This window comes from Orycteropus afer, unplaced genomic scaffold, assembly GCF_000298275.1.
Source record: "Orycteropus afer afer isolate SDZICR_OR568_19922 unplaced genomic scaffold, OryAfe1.0 scaffold00135, whole genome shotgun sequence".
In the NCBI taxonomy this organism is placed as follows: Eukaryota; Metazoa; Chordata; class Mammalia; order Tubulidentata; family Orycteropodidae; genus Orycteropus; species Orycteropus afer.
In genome coordinates this window covers 4,809,282-4,821,254 of record NW_006921722.1, presented here as the reverse complement: position 1 = coordinate 4,821,254, position 11,973 = coordinate 4,809,282, and the positions used below count along the sequence as shown (strand labels likewise).

The 11,973-nt window shown below is 53.6% G+C and overlaps 1 protein-coding gene across 1 annotated transcript in view; it reads right to left on the bottom strand.

Moving 5' to 3' along the window:
• Positions 1-11,973, bottom strand: part of AGPAT4 (1-acylglycerol-3-phosphate O-acyltransferase 4) — a 30,239-nt gene that overhangs the window by 6,473 nt on the left and 11,793 nt on the right. Inside the window, exons 2-5 of the mRNA XM_007945281.2 lie at positions 11,320-11,489; positions 4,985-5,146; positions 4,338-4,491; positions 481-583 (exon numbers count right to left, since the gene is read on the bottom strand). Of these exons, the coding sequence (XP_007943472.1) occupies positions 481-583; positions 4,338-4,491; positions 4,985-5,146; positions 11,320-11,489 (589 nt within the window). The remainder of the gene's footprint in view (positions 1-480; positions 584-4,337; positions 4,492-4,984; positions 5,147-11,319; positions 11,490-11,973) is intronic.

Here is an 11,973-nt window from a genome sequence, read left to right as displayed (position 1 = left end):
ACAGCAGGGATAATTGTTTGTCTAATAGCTCATGAAAGTGTTCTCAATAAATCAGTCATTGCCTGGAATATAACACACAAGTGAAACACCACAATACCTCTCATTCGCTTCTTATAAATTATATACGGTACCATCTGTCTACTTCTACGTAGCAGATCCAGCTGCCGGGAAGAGGGGCCAAGGAAAAGCTCTTCACATTTAACCTCAGAACGATGGCAAACATTGTGTCCACGTGTCCGGCCTGAGCTCTGTTAGAATGAGCTGCTCTAAGGGCCAGGAAGCAGCCGAAAGGGAAGGAGGCTACTCTTGATTATTCACCACGTGGACGTGTCTCTGGGGCTTGTGATGTTAATGGTGTGATACAGACTAAGCAAGAAGACAGCAAACTAGACTGCCCTGAAAGGAGGGCGGAGGGCCGTTTGTGGTCTATGTGCTCTGAGACGGGCGCCCCCGTTTCTGGAAGGAAAGGAGCCCACTTACCTCACGTACAAATCCGAATGGTATTTCTTTCCGTTTAGGACTCCCAGCAGGGTTGGGTTTTCGTTATTTCTGAAATTGAGTGTACAGTCATATACAGCTGAAACTATAGAAAATAAAACAAATACAAAGCAGTATATAGCAGGTGGACCCAACTGTGTCTGATAGATACACACATTGGAAGACAGTTATCAAAGTGTTAACCGGATATCACAATGGTGGGATGACAGGTTTCGCCTTCCTGCTTTCCTGCCTCCTCCACGTGTTCCATACCGGACACGTGTCACCTTTCGTAATCGGGAAGCCTCACTGTAAGTCAGTAATAAAACCAGTTAGCACTGGGGTCAGACCAGTGGACAGCAACGTGGCAGCATGGGCTCCTGGTATCCCACAGCCGTGAGGCACAGCTTTCGGATAGGCACAGCCTATCATGGTCAACAATTACCAATATTTAAACCAATACTGACAGAAGGATCCATCAGTCCAAAGCACGTCAGCTAGAGATGTGTCTACAGCAATGGGACCATTCTGTGAGCATGTTTCCCGTAGAAAAAGATGGTTACACACTAGGGTGAGATGCTGGTTGGGAATCCTTACGGAATGGAACGGTACTCAGTGGAAACGTGGCTGGGAACCAAGCAGCCTCTGACCAATGGGATTACCAAACGGGGGCCAGCCTGTCAGCACCCTGACGGCAGGCGGGACCAAAGCCACTGCTCAGTCAATGGTACTGGGTAAAGGGATGACAGGGTGGCAAGCGAGCAGGGAAAAGACAGCACAACAGAAGTCGGCAGTGGGTGCCCATGGCCCCCGACTGGGTGGTGTCGAAGGAAGGACAGGACAGGTGTCGCGGTCAGACTGGGTGCAAGTCTCCGTTGGGAACTGTGGGTCTCCTCTCAGGCACATCACTGAGCCTCCTTGCACCGAGTTCTCCTAGGAAGTGGGACTAAGACTACTTTCTCCCCCTGACGCTGAGATGGTGGATGGCAGGTACGGACGCAAGGCCCACGCTGTACGTGCTCTGTTAATGACGTGCCAGCACTGCTGCGTGCACCACGTTCGTTCAGTTACAGAGAGGGGAGCTGCAGGGTGGTAGGACAGGGAGGAAGCACCTTGCGCCTCGAAGAAAATGAAGCGCTGAGAGTCAAAGAACAAGAAGATGACCACTGTCCGTGTCTTCCACCTGCAGCCCAACCACCACAGGTGCTGGGTAGGGGGTGTCTCAGCCCGTGAGAGAGACTCCCCCAGCAGGTTGGTGGGGAGCCTGGCAGCAGGGCCCTGGGGCTCCCACGGCCCCTCCCCTGTCCTGGGCCAGGACGTGCTGCCAGGGCTGTTCGCCTGTGGGGACAGCCTCCCCTCCACTATGAGGTGCTGTCCCCCTCCACTATCAGGCGCTGCTGGCCAGGGCTGTTGGGAAGGACCCTGGTGTCATTTTGCTTTGCAGGTGTTCAAAGCATGACGTTTTACGTGGAGAGAAGGGCCATCCAGGCTGCATGAAGTCTGACCAGAGGCATAAGGTTGAGCAAAAAGGACCCCAGAGGTCATCCACTTCGGGGTTCCCTGTGCCCCACTGCTACCCAGGCTCTCAGAGCATAAAGGGCAGGAGTGGAGGTGCTTTGGATAACACAGACAGGGCGAGCCCTGGGATTCCCCAGGGACAACCCACACACTGGGGATTTGCACACTTCTCACTTTCCAGGGGAGAAACCAAAGTGATCCCACTGGGTGTGTCTGCAGAGCCCATCGGCAAGACGGGGAACACCCTTTGCCTAACTCCCTCCCGCCAGACAGTTGGGTGGGGTCCCTGCTCACCATGAACTAGCTGAGTGACTTTAGCTAGTTACTCAGCTTCTCTGAGCCAAACTTCCTTACCTGCAGACTGGAAGTAAAACAGCCTACCGCACTGGTGTGGAGGGGAAAGCCAGTCCTGGCTGACGCCCTGAGTCTGTCAGCCAGTGGTGTCCATGGGGTATCTGTAACGCCTCCTTGAGGACAGTAGGGGTGCCTTCCCCACTGCCACCCACAGACAAACACTGCTCAGGGAGTGTCACTTGTCTTCCCCAGGGAAGGTGGGCAGAACAGGCAAACCAAAGCTGAAGCTGGATGGACGCTCCCTACAGGAGACGGTGAGCTAAACCTGGGGTCAGTAACAGCCATTATCTTATTAAATGCTGGCCGTTTGCTAGGCATCATGCTACCTGCTTTAATCCTCATTGTACCCCCGGAGGTTTTATAGAAGAGGAAACCTAGGACCAGAGAGGTGAAGTAACTTGTCCAGGGTCACACAGTGAGTGGGGGTGAAGCTGGGATTCCATGCCAGACCATCTGATGGAGTAGTCTGTCTGGGAAGATGGGAAGGGGAAGTGGCAAGTGGGCATCCTTGGCCCTGGTTGTTGGGGTCAGGAGTGGAGGCCGGGACAGCAGGGCAGCTTCTAGCCCCAGGTTAAGTCCAGAGCCCCTGGCTTGCAGACAACAAGGACTTTAGACATGTTCTCTGTGGGAGGGCCCTGCAGAGCAGGAGGAGGTTGGAGGCAGCCACGCCTGCTGGGGCTGTGGTTCTGCAAGCAAATGAACTGCTGTCTCTCCAGAACCTTCCGGCTCTGCCTGGGAGCGACAGTAGGTCCTGTGTGTGTACGGGGCACGTGGCACATGGCACGTGGCCCGTGACAGTGGGAGTGGTCAGGCACAACAGTGACGGAGACAGAGGGGCTGGGGCAAGGAAGCCAGGCATCCTGTTCCCAGGACAAAGCGAGAGCGTGACCCTGAGCGAGAGTGGGCCGGGCCACCACCTGAGGCTTGCCTGGAGCAGGGCTGGTTCCAGGCCTGGGGCTGCCGAGTGGGTGAGGGCTTCGGGGCCAGGCAAGGAGTGCTGACTCGGGGGGTCTGAACCCACCAAGGGCAGGGGCTCTGGACATGGGGCAGTCACCTGAGAAGAGTGGAGTGTGGAGTCTAGACCCGGCTCTGCCCTAGGGGCTTCTTCCCTGGACCTGCATGGGGCCAGGGCTGCTTCTGACAGGCAGCTCGAGGGGACAGCAGGACACCTTGCCCGTCAGTCCTTCCTTCTTTTCTAAACCCCTGGCGTGGCTGCGGCCCTTGGGAAGCCTTCTTTAGAGAAGAAGGGTTGGGGGTCCTCGCCCCTGTATCTGTTCTCAAGGGCAAGGGCTGCTGACCACGGGGTCCTCTCTTCTCCATGTGGCAGAGAGCCAGCCTGGACCACTGCCCGCCCAGCCCAGTGGGGCGGCCCCACAGGGCTCCAGAGCTACCTTGAGCCTCCTCAGCTGGACAGCGTGTGAAGTCCCTTTAAAGATGAGGGAGGGGGCCTAGGAGAAGGGCTGGCTGCGTAAGAGGATTTTGAGACGAGGCCATGAGGAAGGAGGCTGGCGGCTGTTCTAACAGCTGTTTCTGTTACCATCTTATCCTCTTATTTGCAGTCATTTAGGGCTCCAAACTCACGAGTCGTGGCCACAGGTCACAGGGCCAACACACTCATCATCCGGAGGCAGCTCAGTGAGGGCAAAGAAGCAGGATGTGGCTGACGTGGGTCTGCAGGTGAGGCCAGGCAGAGCCCAGGTGTGTGGATTCTAGCACCTTTACCTCAGCCCTGCAGTACCCGTGCTGGGCAGCAGAGGGCAGTGTTGGCCTGGACGAGCGGTCCCTCTCTGGACCAGTGAGTGCCTGTCACAGTGGAACACTGTTTCTGCTCTAAGCTGTCCCTAACTTAGCAGCCTCTGCCGGCTCCTTGCTGGGCTCCTTGCTGTATGCCCAGGGACACTGCTAAGGCAAAGCTGCCAGCATCCGGGCGGCCTGCCTTCCGGGAGCAGGATGGGGGTGGGGGGTGCAAGGGGCTGGGGTGTCCTTACCTACATTTCTCAAACTCCGCACGGTCACGGCGAAGCCCTTGGTGCGCGGCAGCAGGTGGTACTTGAGGCCTGGCAGCCCCTTGGCCTTGGCCACCTGCATGCTGATCTGGTGCTTCTTCTCCGTGAATCGAGTGCCCTCACAGTGGATCAGGAACTGCGGAGACAGGGGCCGGGTCACCATCCCCGCAGGACGCAGAGGGTCACCGGGCCCTTCCCATGCCCACATGCCTGCCCCCCCGGCCCCTCCACGGCCATACGCCTGCCCGCCCACCCACCCGGCCCCTCCATGCCGGGTACTTCATGGGTCAGAGATTCTTAGGGGCTTCCAGGACGGAGGGCTTCCCATCTGCTGGTGTATGGGAAGTAGAGAAGAGCGTGAGAGAGAGACTGTGAGAGATTGTGTGTGTGTGAGGCAGACTGAGAGACATGTGAGTGTGTGTATGAGACTGTGTAAGTGAGACACTGTGTGAGACTGTGTGTGAGAGAGAGTCAGTGAGAGGCGCACCGAGGGTTGACTCCTAAACCAGTGTGTTTATGTAGAGAGGACACAGGTAGGCAGGGAAGGTGTCAGGAATGTGTGGGGATGTGTCCCCCAGCCCGAGTGAGTGATACTGGGGGCCTGCGAGGTGAGAGGGAGGTTTACGTACGAAAAACTTTTCGGGGTAGTCCCGGAGGCTGAGCAGGCTCTTCAGGACCGTCTTACGGTCCTCCTCCCACTTGCGCTTACAGAAGACCATCTCCAGGAAGTACCACATCCAGCCGATGATAGGGACATACGCCAGCTCCTTCTTGGCCAGGACTTTGGAGGCCTGAAAGAGAAGGAGGGGCCACAGGGTCTATGGCCAGGGTTGATGGCTGCTTCCCTTGCCTGCTGGAGAACTTGCTAGAGAAAGAAGAGTAAGCACCCACTCCAAAGGCCTAAGGAGACATTTCCTGGGAGTGGGGCCTTGTTTGGGAAACAGCAGCAGAGGGTGGATGCTGGTGCTAATCCCTTCCGAGTGATGTCTTATAAACCAGACCAGACGGGGAGACCGAGGCAGGGGAGAAGACGCTGTGTGAATCGTCATCTCTGAGTCCCAGAGGAGCTCCAAGGATTGGCGGGAGCCACTGGAAGCCAGAACAAGGCCTGGAGCCTCAGAAGGAATCTACCCAGCCAGGAGCCTGAGCTCGGACGCCCAGCCTGCAGCGCCGTGAGGCTTTATGTTCCTGCCCTTGAAAGCCGCCCCTTTGTGGTGTTTAGTTATGGCAGCCCTGGGAAATGAAGCCAAGAAACAGACCCCACCCCACCCCGAGCCAGGCCTCTGGGCGCGATGCTGCCCTCATCAACCCTCACCAGACCACCGAAACTGAGGTCACACGTTGGCTGCCTTAGGCCACGGAGTTTGGGGCTTGCCACAGAGCACTGGATAACTACTACTGCATATGGCTTCCTGAAGGATCATGGGAAAGTACCTCAGAGGGCCCCTGCACCGGCCTCTGGGCCATGATCCCCCAGCAGATAAACGGGGACGATGACAACTACCGTGCAGGGCGTGCTCACCACGGGCAGGTGCAGCTCAGATGCTTGGCAGACAGGGTCTGATGCAAACTTCTGGGGTCACTGCTAAGCGACAGATGTGTTTCACTGAGGCAACAGATGAGTAAATGGACAGGAAGCAGAAACCGTGGCCCTTGGACTTTATGCCCGGACACTGGTACAACTTAGAGGTGTACCACCCTCACTCCACAGAGCAAGGATGAGGGAATGGCTCACCCATCAGGACCCAGCCTCTAAGGCACTGGTCCTTGAGTCAAGTAGCGCCTCCGAGGACAAGGACATCCTGCGCAGGGCCTTGGAACAGCCTCCGGCCACTGGGCCTGGGAACCCAAGGCGGAAAGCTGCTATGTTTTTGAAATCGCACTTCTCCCCACCCTCACCAAAAGAAAAGCAATTTGACATGTAATAACCCTCTCTCAAGGATTTCTGCAAATTTCTTTTATTTTAGCTTTGACTCACTTCCAAAGTGGCCAGTTAATTTCTTCTCCCCTGGAAAGTACAGGCAGTCCCTGGGTTACTAACGAGATCTGTTCCTACATGTGTCTTACGTGTTTAAGGCAAATGTGTGGGGAAGTCAGAACAGCTCCGTCTTGGGCTGTTACATGAGGAGATGAAAAGTACCTGGTGAGGACCCCTCTGCTCGTCACTGTTTGAAACACAAAAGCCTCAGGCTCCGGGAGGCTCTCAATGTCACACATGATGTAAAGAAAGAAGGAAACGGTGAGGGGCATGCGTGTGTGTGTGTGTGTGTGTGCGCGCGCATGCGCGCACATGTGAAGGCAACTTAAGATACAAAATAGTGCTGCACAATTACTGTATTAAGAAGCCACTTCATATGTGGGCAGCCCCTGGGTTGCAAATGTCTGACTTAGGGACAAACGTCTGACTTAGGGACAACTCTACTTGCCCTTTTAGGTAAATCTGCCCTCACTCTGAACCTACCGCACCAACCCCTTGTTGTTGCTGTTGTTGTTGTTGTTAGGTGCCCTCGGGTCAGCTCCGACTCACAGCAGCCCTGTTGTACACAACAGAACAAAGCACAGCCCGGTCCCGCGCCAGCCTCGCAATCAATTCCTGCTAAGCTCGGGCCTGTTGTTGCGGTCACTGTGACAGCGCAGCTCACTGAGGGCCTTCCCCGACTCACGACAATTTGCGTCCCCAACCCCCGCACTTGCTGCACGGGCAGCTTTCTAATCATCCAAAGGCTTTGAGTCTTGGCTTGCACTGAAGTAAAACTAAATAAGAGTCGTGTGTGCACCTGATCCAACTTAACTACAGTTTTGATTTAAAGACTTAAGGCACTCAGGAACGGATCGCATTTGTAACCCGAGTACTGCCTGGGCTTTCAAGGGGAGAAGAAATTAACCGGTCTTTGGCGAGAGGCCAGGGGTCTCACAACATCACCCACAATGAGTAGACCCGGCTCCTTCAGGAGTGCTACACGGACGCCAGGACTGTCCCCTGTGACGTATGGGGGACACTCCCCAGGAGGACACACTCCGGGCGCTTCCACCAGTGTTGGCTCACCTCCCAGCAAAGTTGCTGGCTCCCTCCTCTAGCACTCTCCTGGGGGCCAGCTCTCTGCCAGCACTTGGCTCTAGGGGGACATTCAGAGTAACAGCTCTGGGCGGGTCTGCGATGAGCAGGAAAAGTGACCCTCCTGCTCGCCCTCTCCACCCTCCAAGAGGAGCCCTGAAGTGAATCAGGGGCTCAGGAATATTTTGGCAAGAAACCGGAACACCGTAGGGCCCTGCTGAGCAGGTCTCAAATCCCAGTGAGGGTGGGAGACGCACTGACCGGGGCGAAGTGTTCAAGACTCGCTTCCTTTACCTCTGGGCGGGTTATACACGTATCTGTTAAAATAAGTGGGGATGCTCCCACCTCTTGACACTTGACATTAGTTGTGGGTTGTTGGTTTGTTTGTTTTAATAATAATAATCTTATAAACCAAACCCCAAACCTACTGCTGTTCATGAGTTGATTCTGACGCCCAGGAACCCTTTAGGCCAGAGCACAACCACATAGGGTTTCCAAGGCTGTAAATCTTAATGGAAGCAGATTGCTTCATCTTTTTCCCATGGAGCAGCTGGTGGGTTCAAACCACTGACCTCTTGGTTAGTAGCCGAATACTTTAACCACTACATGACCCGAACTCCTGTAATAATCTTGTAGGCCCTCTCAATAGGACATTCATTGAAGAAAGTCAAGTTAGAGATGAGAAGTCTCTATGTCGTAGGCCCTTCTGCTCAGTAACAATCATTCACCAGCGCATTCAAGAAGAGACAGTGGTCCATTGGGCGCCTACCTGTACCAGGAGCACAGGCTTCAGAGCCTCTGGGGGCAGCAGAGCCCCAGATGGTCCTGGGACGGAGTCAGCGCTCAGTGTCCGTGGCCCCCCCTCCCTATGTGCTACTTCTCCTCCATGTTCATTGCTAGGACTCATCTTTTCGCCTATTTCTGTCTGTCCCCTCCACCTTCTGACCCTGGACGGCCTGTGGGCTTCTCCCAGCGTCCTGCTTGGTTAGTTCCTTCCTGCTCCATCCATGGCCGGAAGAAGGCCCTGGTGACTTGCACCCTGAGAACAAGCCTTGCAGCAGTGTGAGCTGGGAGGGGCGTTGGAAGCCTGTCCCCTGTCATGCGTCCCTGTGTCTGAGGACGCTAAGGTCGGCCCATCTCTGTAGCAGGTCTCAAGCCCCCGCTGCCCTGAACTCTTCCTCCCGACACCTCCCAAAGGGCAAGAGCAGAGGCTTGGAAATCATACAGCAGTCCCTGGGCAAATTATTTAACCAAACCGAGGCACCAGAGTTTACTTATAAAATGCAGTATCAGGAGGAGTATTTACTTATATAGCAGTATCAGGAGGGTTAGTCCTAGCATAACTCAAGAAGGTGGCACAGAAGAAGCACACAGCAACAGTGGCTGGAGTAATTACTCATGGTCCTAAAGCTACCAAGACACAAGCTGGAATCTGAAAAGACCCCAAGACCACTAGACTCTTTGCTACACCACAGGGACTCCTGTGCCTCACCAACTACAAACATTTGCTCGTTGTCCAGCATGGACACCACCAAAACCACTCAAAAAGCCCTGGAAAAAACACCAGCTGCTTCCAAAGTACCCTGTGGGGATTCTAGGGGATTCTAGGAGAGGTTGGCAGTCGGAAAGGTCTAGATCTAAGGTGGTAAAGCCAGTGGGTCAAGGTCAGGATGAAGAGGCACCACCTACCCTTCTCTCTGGCACGAGAACAATCCTGTGCTTCACCACTGGTGTCCGTGGCGGGGTTAGAACCAAGCTGTGTTGAGGGGTCTTCTCTCAGAGAACAGACCCACAAAATCAACAGAGACCCCACCCAGGGTCTCTAAAACAGGGACATGTAGACACCACACTTTGTGTTTGTTCCTGGAAACATATCTGAGTGCACCCATCTGCACACACGCATGCACACATGCACATGCAGATGAGATACCAGGTCAGCACAGCATAAACAGGAAGGCAAAGGAGAAGACCACTGGCAGAAGGGCCCGTGGCTTCCCCAGTAATCCTTCCAGCACACACTCGCCCACAGTCAGTGGGTTTCTAGAAGGTCTTAAGGCAGCAACAGTGACTTCACTTCCTGTTTCTATCTTTGGAAAACCTGCTAAGGACCTTCGTTGTCTTTTGGTGTTTAACAGCATAGCAACCAGCAACACTTATGCCATAAAGACATGAGCAGGATGTGTTTCCAAGCCCACACTTCCTTCTCTCGCCTTCAGCCCCCAATTAGGTAATACATAAATGTTTAGAAGCCCAAACAACAGGTATCCAAGGATGGCCAATGATGCTTAGCTAGGGTCTTCCCGAACAGCACAGTCAGGCAGGGCCCCAAGTTTTGTTGCCTAACTCTGAGACTCCATGAGCAGCCAAGGACGAGATCACTGGGGCCGTGGCCACCTGCCTATGGCAACAGACCTGCTGGATCTCCCACTCCCATTTGTTCTCCACCCTCTGAAACCACCTTTAGCATTCTGTGCTCTAAATAGTGGGACTCGGCTGATAGGGTCACCAAAACCAGGAGGGGTGCGAGCAGCCCTCTCTCTGTGGGATTGCTCCCGGGTGCAAAGCAAGGTCCCCAGGCTCTGAGGCAAATGGTCACAGCCTTCCTTAGCCCTGGGCCACCGCATGCTGATGCCTGCTGGCATCCGTGACTATCTTGGGAATCTGAGTCCATCAGGTGACATGGGTTCAACGAAACACTTCCCTGCTTGTTAAAGATAACAGACGTCAAATCAAAAGACCACTTCCAGATATTTTTTCCACGTAAAATATGATTTTATTAAAAGAACACACAAAACGTGTCACTATTCTACTTTTGCCATCTTTTGAGGAATGCTGCCTATTAAACACATTGCCCTGAACTTTATGGACACATTTATAAGCAATGCTACCACAGAAACAACACAAAAGGAATGAAATAGTCCTACCTGTTAGATAATTTAATCATTTGCATGCTACATGTAAGAAGTCAAATTCAGACCAAACTTACTGCCATCAGGTGGATTCCGACTCATAGTGACCCCCATTGTGTTTCCAAAGTCGTCAATCTTTCCCTAAGCAGACTACCTCATCTTCCTTCCATGGAGTGGCTGGTGGGTTCCAACCACTAGCTTTTTGGTTAGCAGCCAAATGCCTTAATTTCTCTACCACCAGAGCTCAAACTAGTTGGAAAAAACAGGATTTCATACTTAATTCTAAGTTCTGGAATTCAAGCTCTCACTGACAGAGTCAATGTTCTCAAATCTATGAAGATCGAAATTGAGAGGTGGGTCCTGCCTATTAGCCAGAGAAGCCACAACGCCTAGGATGAGGGGTATGAACCAGCCTCAGGCTGGATGTGAGTTCAGACCACATTTCACTGACAGCACTGTGACCTTCCAGAAAATATTTAAGCTCGCTATAGCACTTGGCTGCTAACCAGAAGGCTGGAGATTCAAACCCAGCAGCCACTCCTCAAAAGGAAGGTGGGGCAAGCTACTTCCATAGTGATACCTCCTCAGAAACCCAGGGAGGGGTCACTGTGAGTCAGGTCCAACTCGACAGCACATAACAACAACATAGCTTAGTTTTGTAAAGGAGGCTAGACCAATTTACTCTGTAAACTTTGACCTAAATCACAATAAAAAGTTAAAATAAAAATTTAAAAAAACAGGAAGGAAGTGGGGGTAGGTAGGCAGTATTATCTACTCATAGATATTCCTGTAAGGATCAAACGCTTGTTTGTAAAATACCTGGCACATGGTAGTTGCTGACTAACTGCCATTGTTGTTAATCCCAATGCCAAGCCAGAATGAGACACAGGTGGTTAGAAACCTAATTGATGCTTCTACAAATTCTGAATGAACGAGGGCCAGGCCAGTCATGGTCCCGAGCAAGAGAAAGGTGTGACGAAGTCAATGGAGTCCAACTTACCGCTAAGACCCCAAACCGTTCAGCCAAGGTCCAACCACACAGGAAGTCGATCTCAAACTTGTGGTTGAGAACCACGATGGCACTCTCCTTCCCGTACTTGGGGTAGTCCCGGGGGTCCGTGTAGAGGGTGCACTCCGTCCCTGACCACCACTCCAGCAGCATCACCAACTCTGAAACAAACCACAAGAACAGACACACGTTTCGCCTGCGTCCTTCATGGAGCAGGGGCGCCCTAAGTCGACACTGGGGGCATCTCCATGGGCGAGGGGTCCCTCGGTCCTCTGGGCTGTCACCTGGACTCCACTCCGCGAAAGGTCCCACCACCGGCTCCAGATTAGAAAAGGAAGCAGAGTGACAGCAAGCAAATGGCTCCCATCGCTGGATTAAGTTGGACTGGGGGCCAATCAGTCAAAAACTTGGAACAATCCAGAATGAGGGCCCCTGTGTTTATAGAGCTGGGAACGGCTATGAGAGATGCTGAACAGAATCTCACTGTGCTGGGGCGTGGCTACCTGGGATACTTGGAAACCATCGCACGACACTAAACACCCAAGTTTTCTCTTCCATTCACCATGCTTGAGTGCCCAGGAGGCTTCAGTGTCCACCAGCAACGGTGTGACAGTGTATGGGGTGACGGCGTGCTCCAGGGGCAAC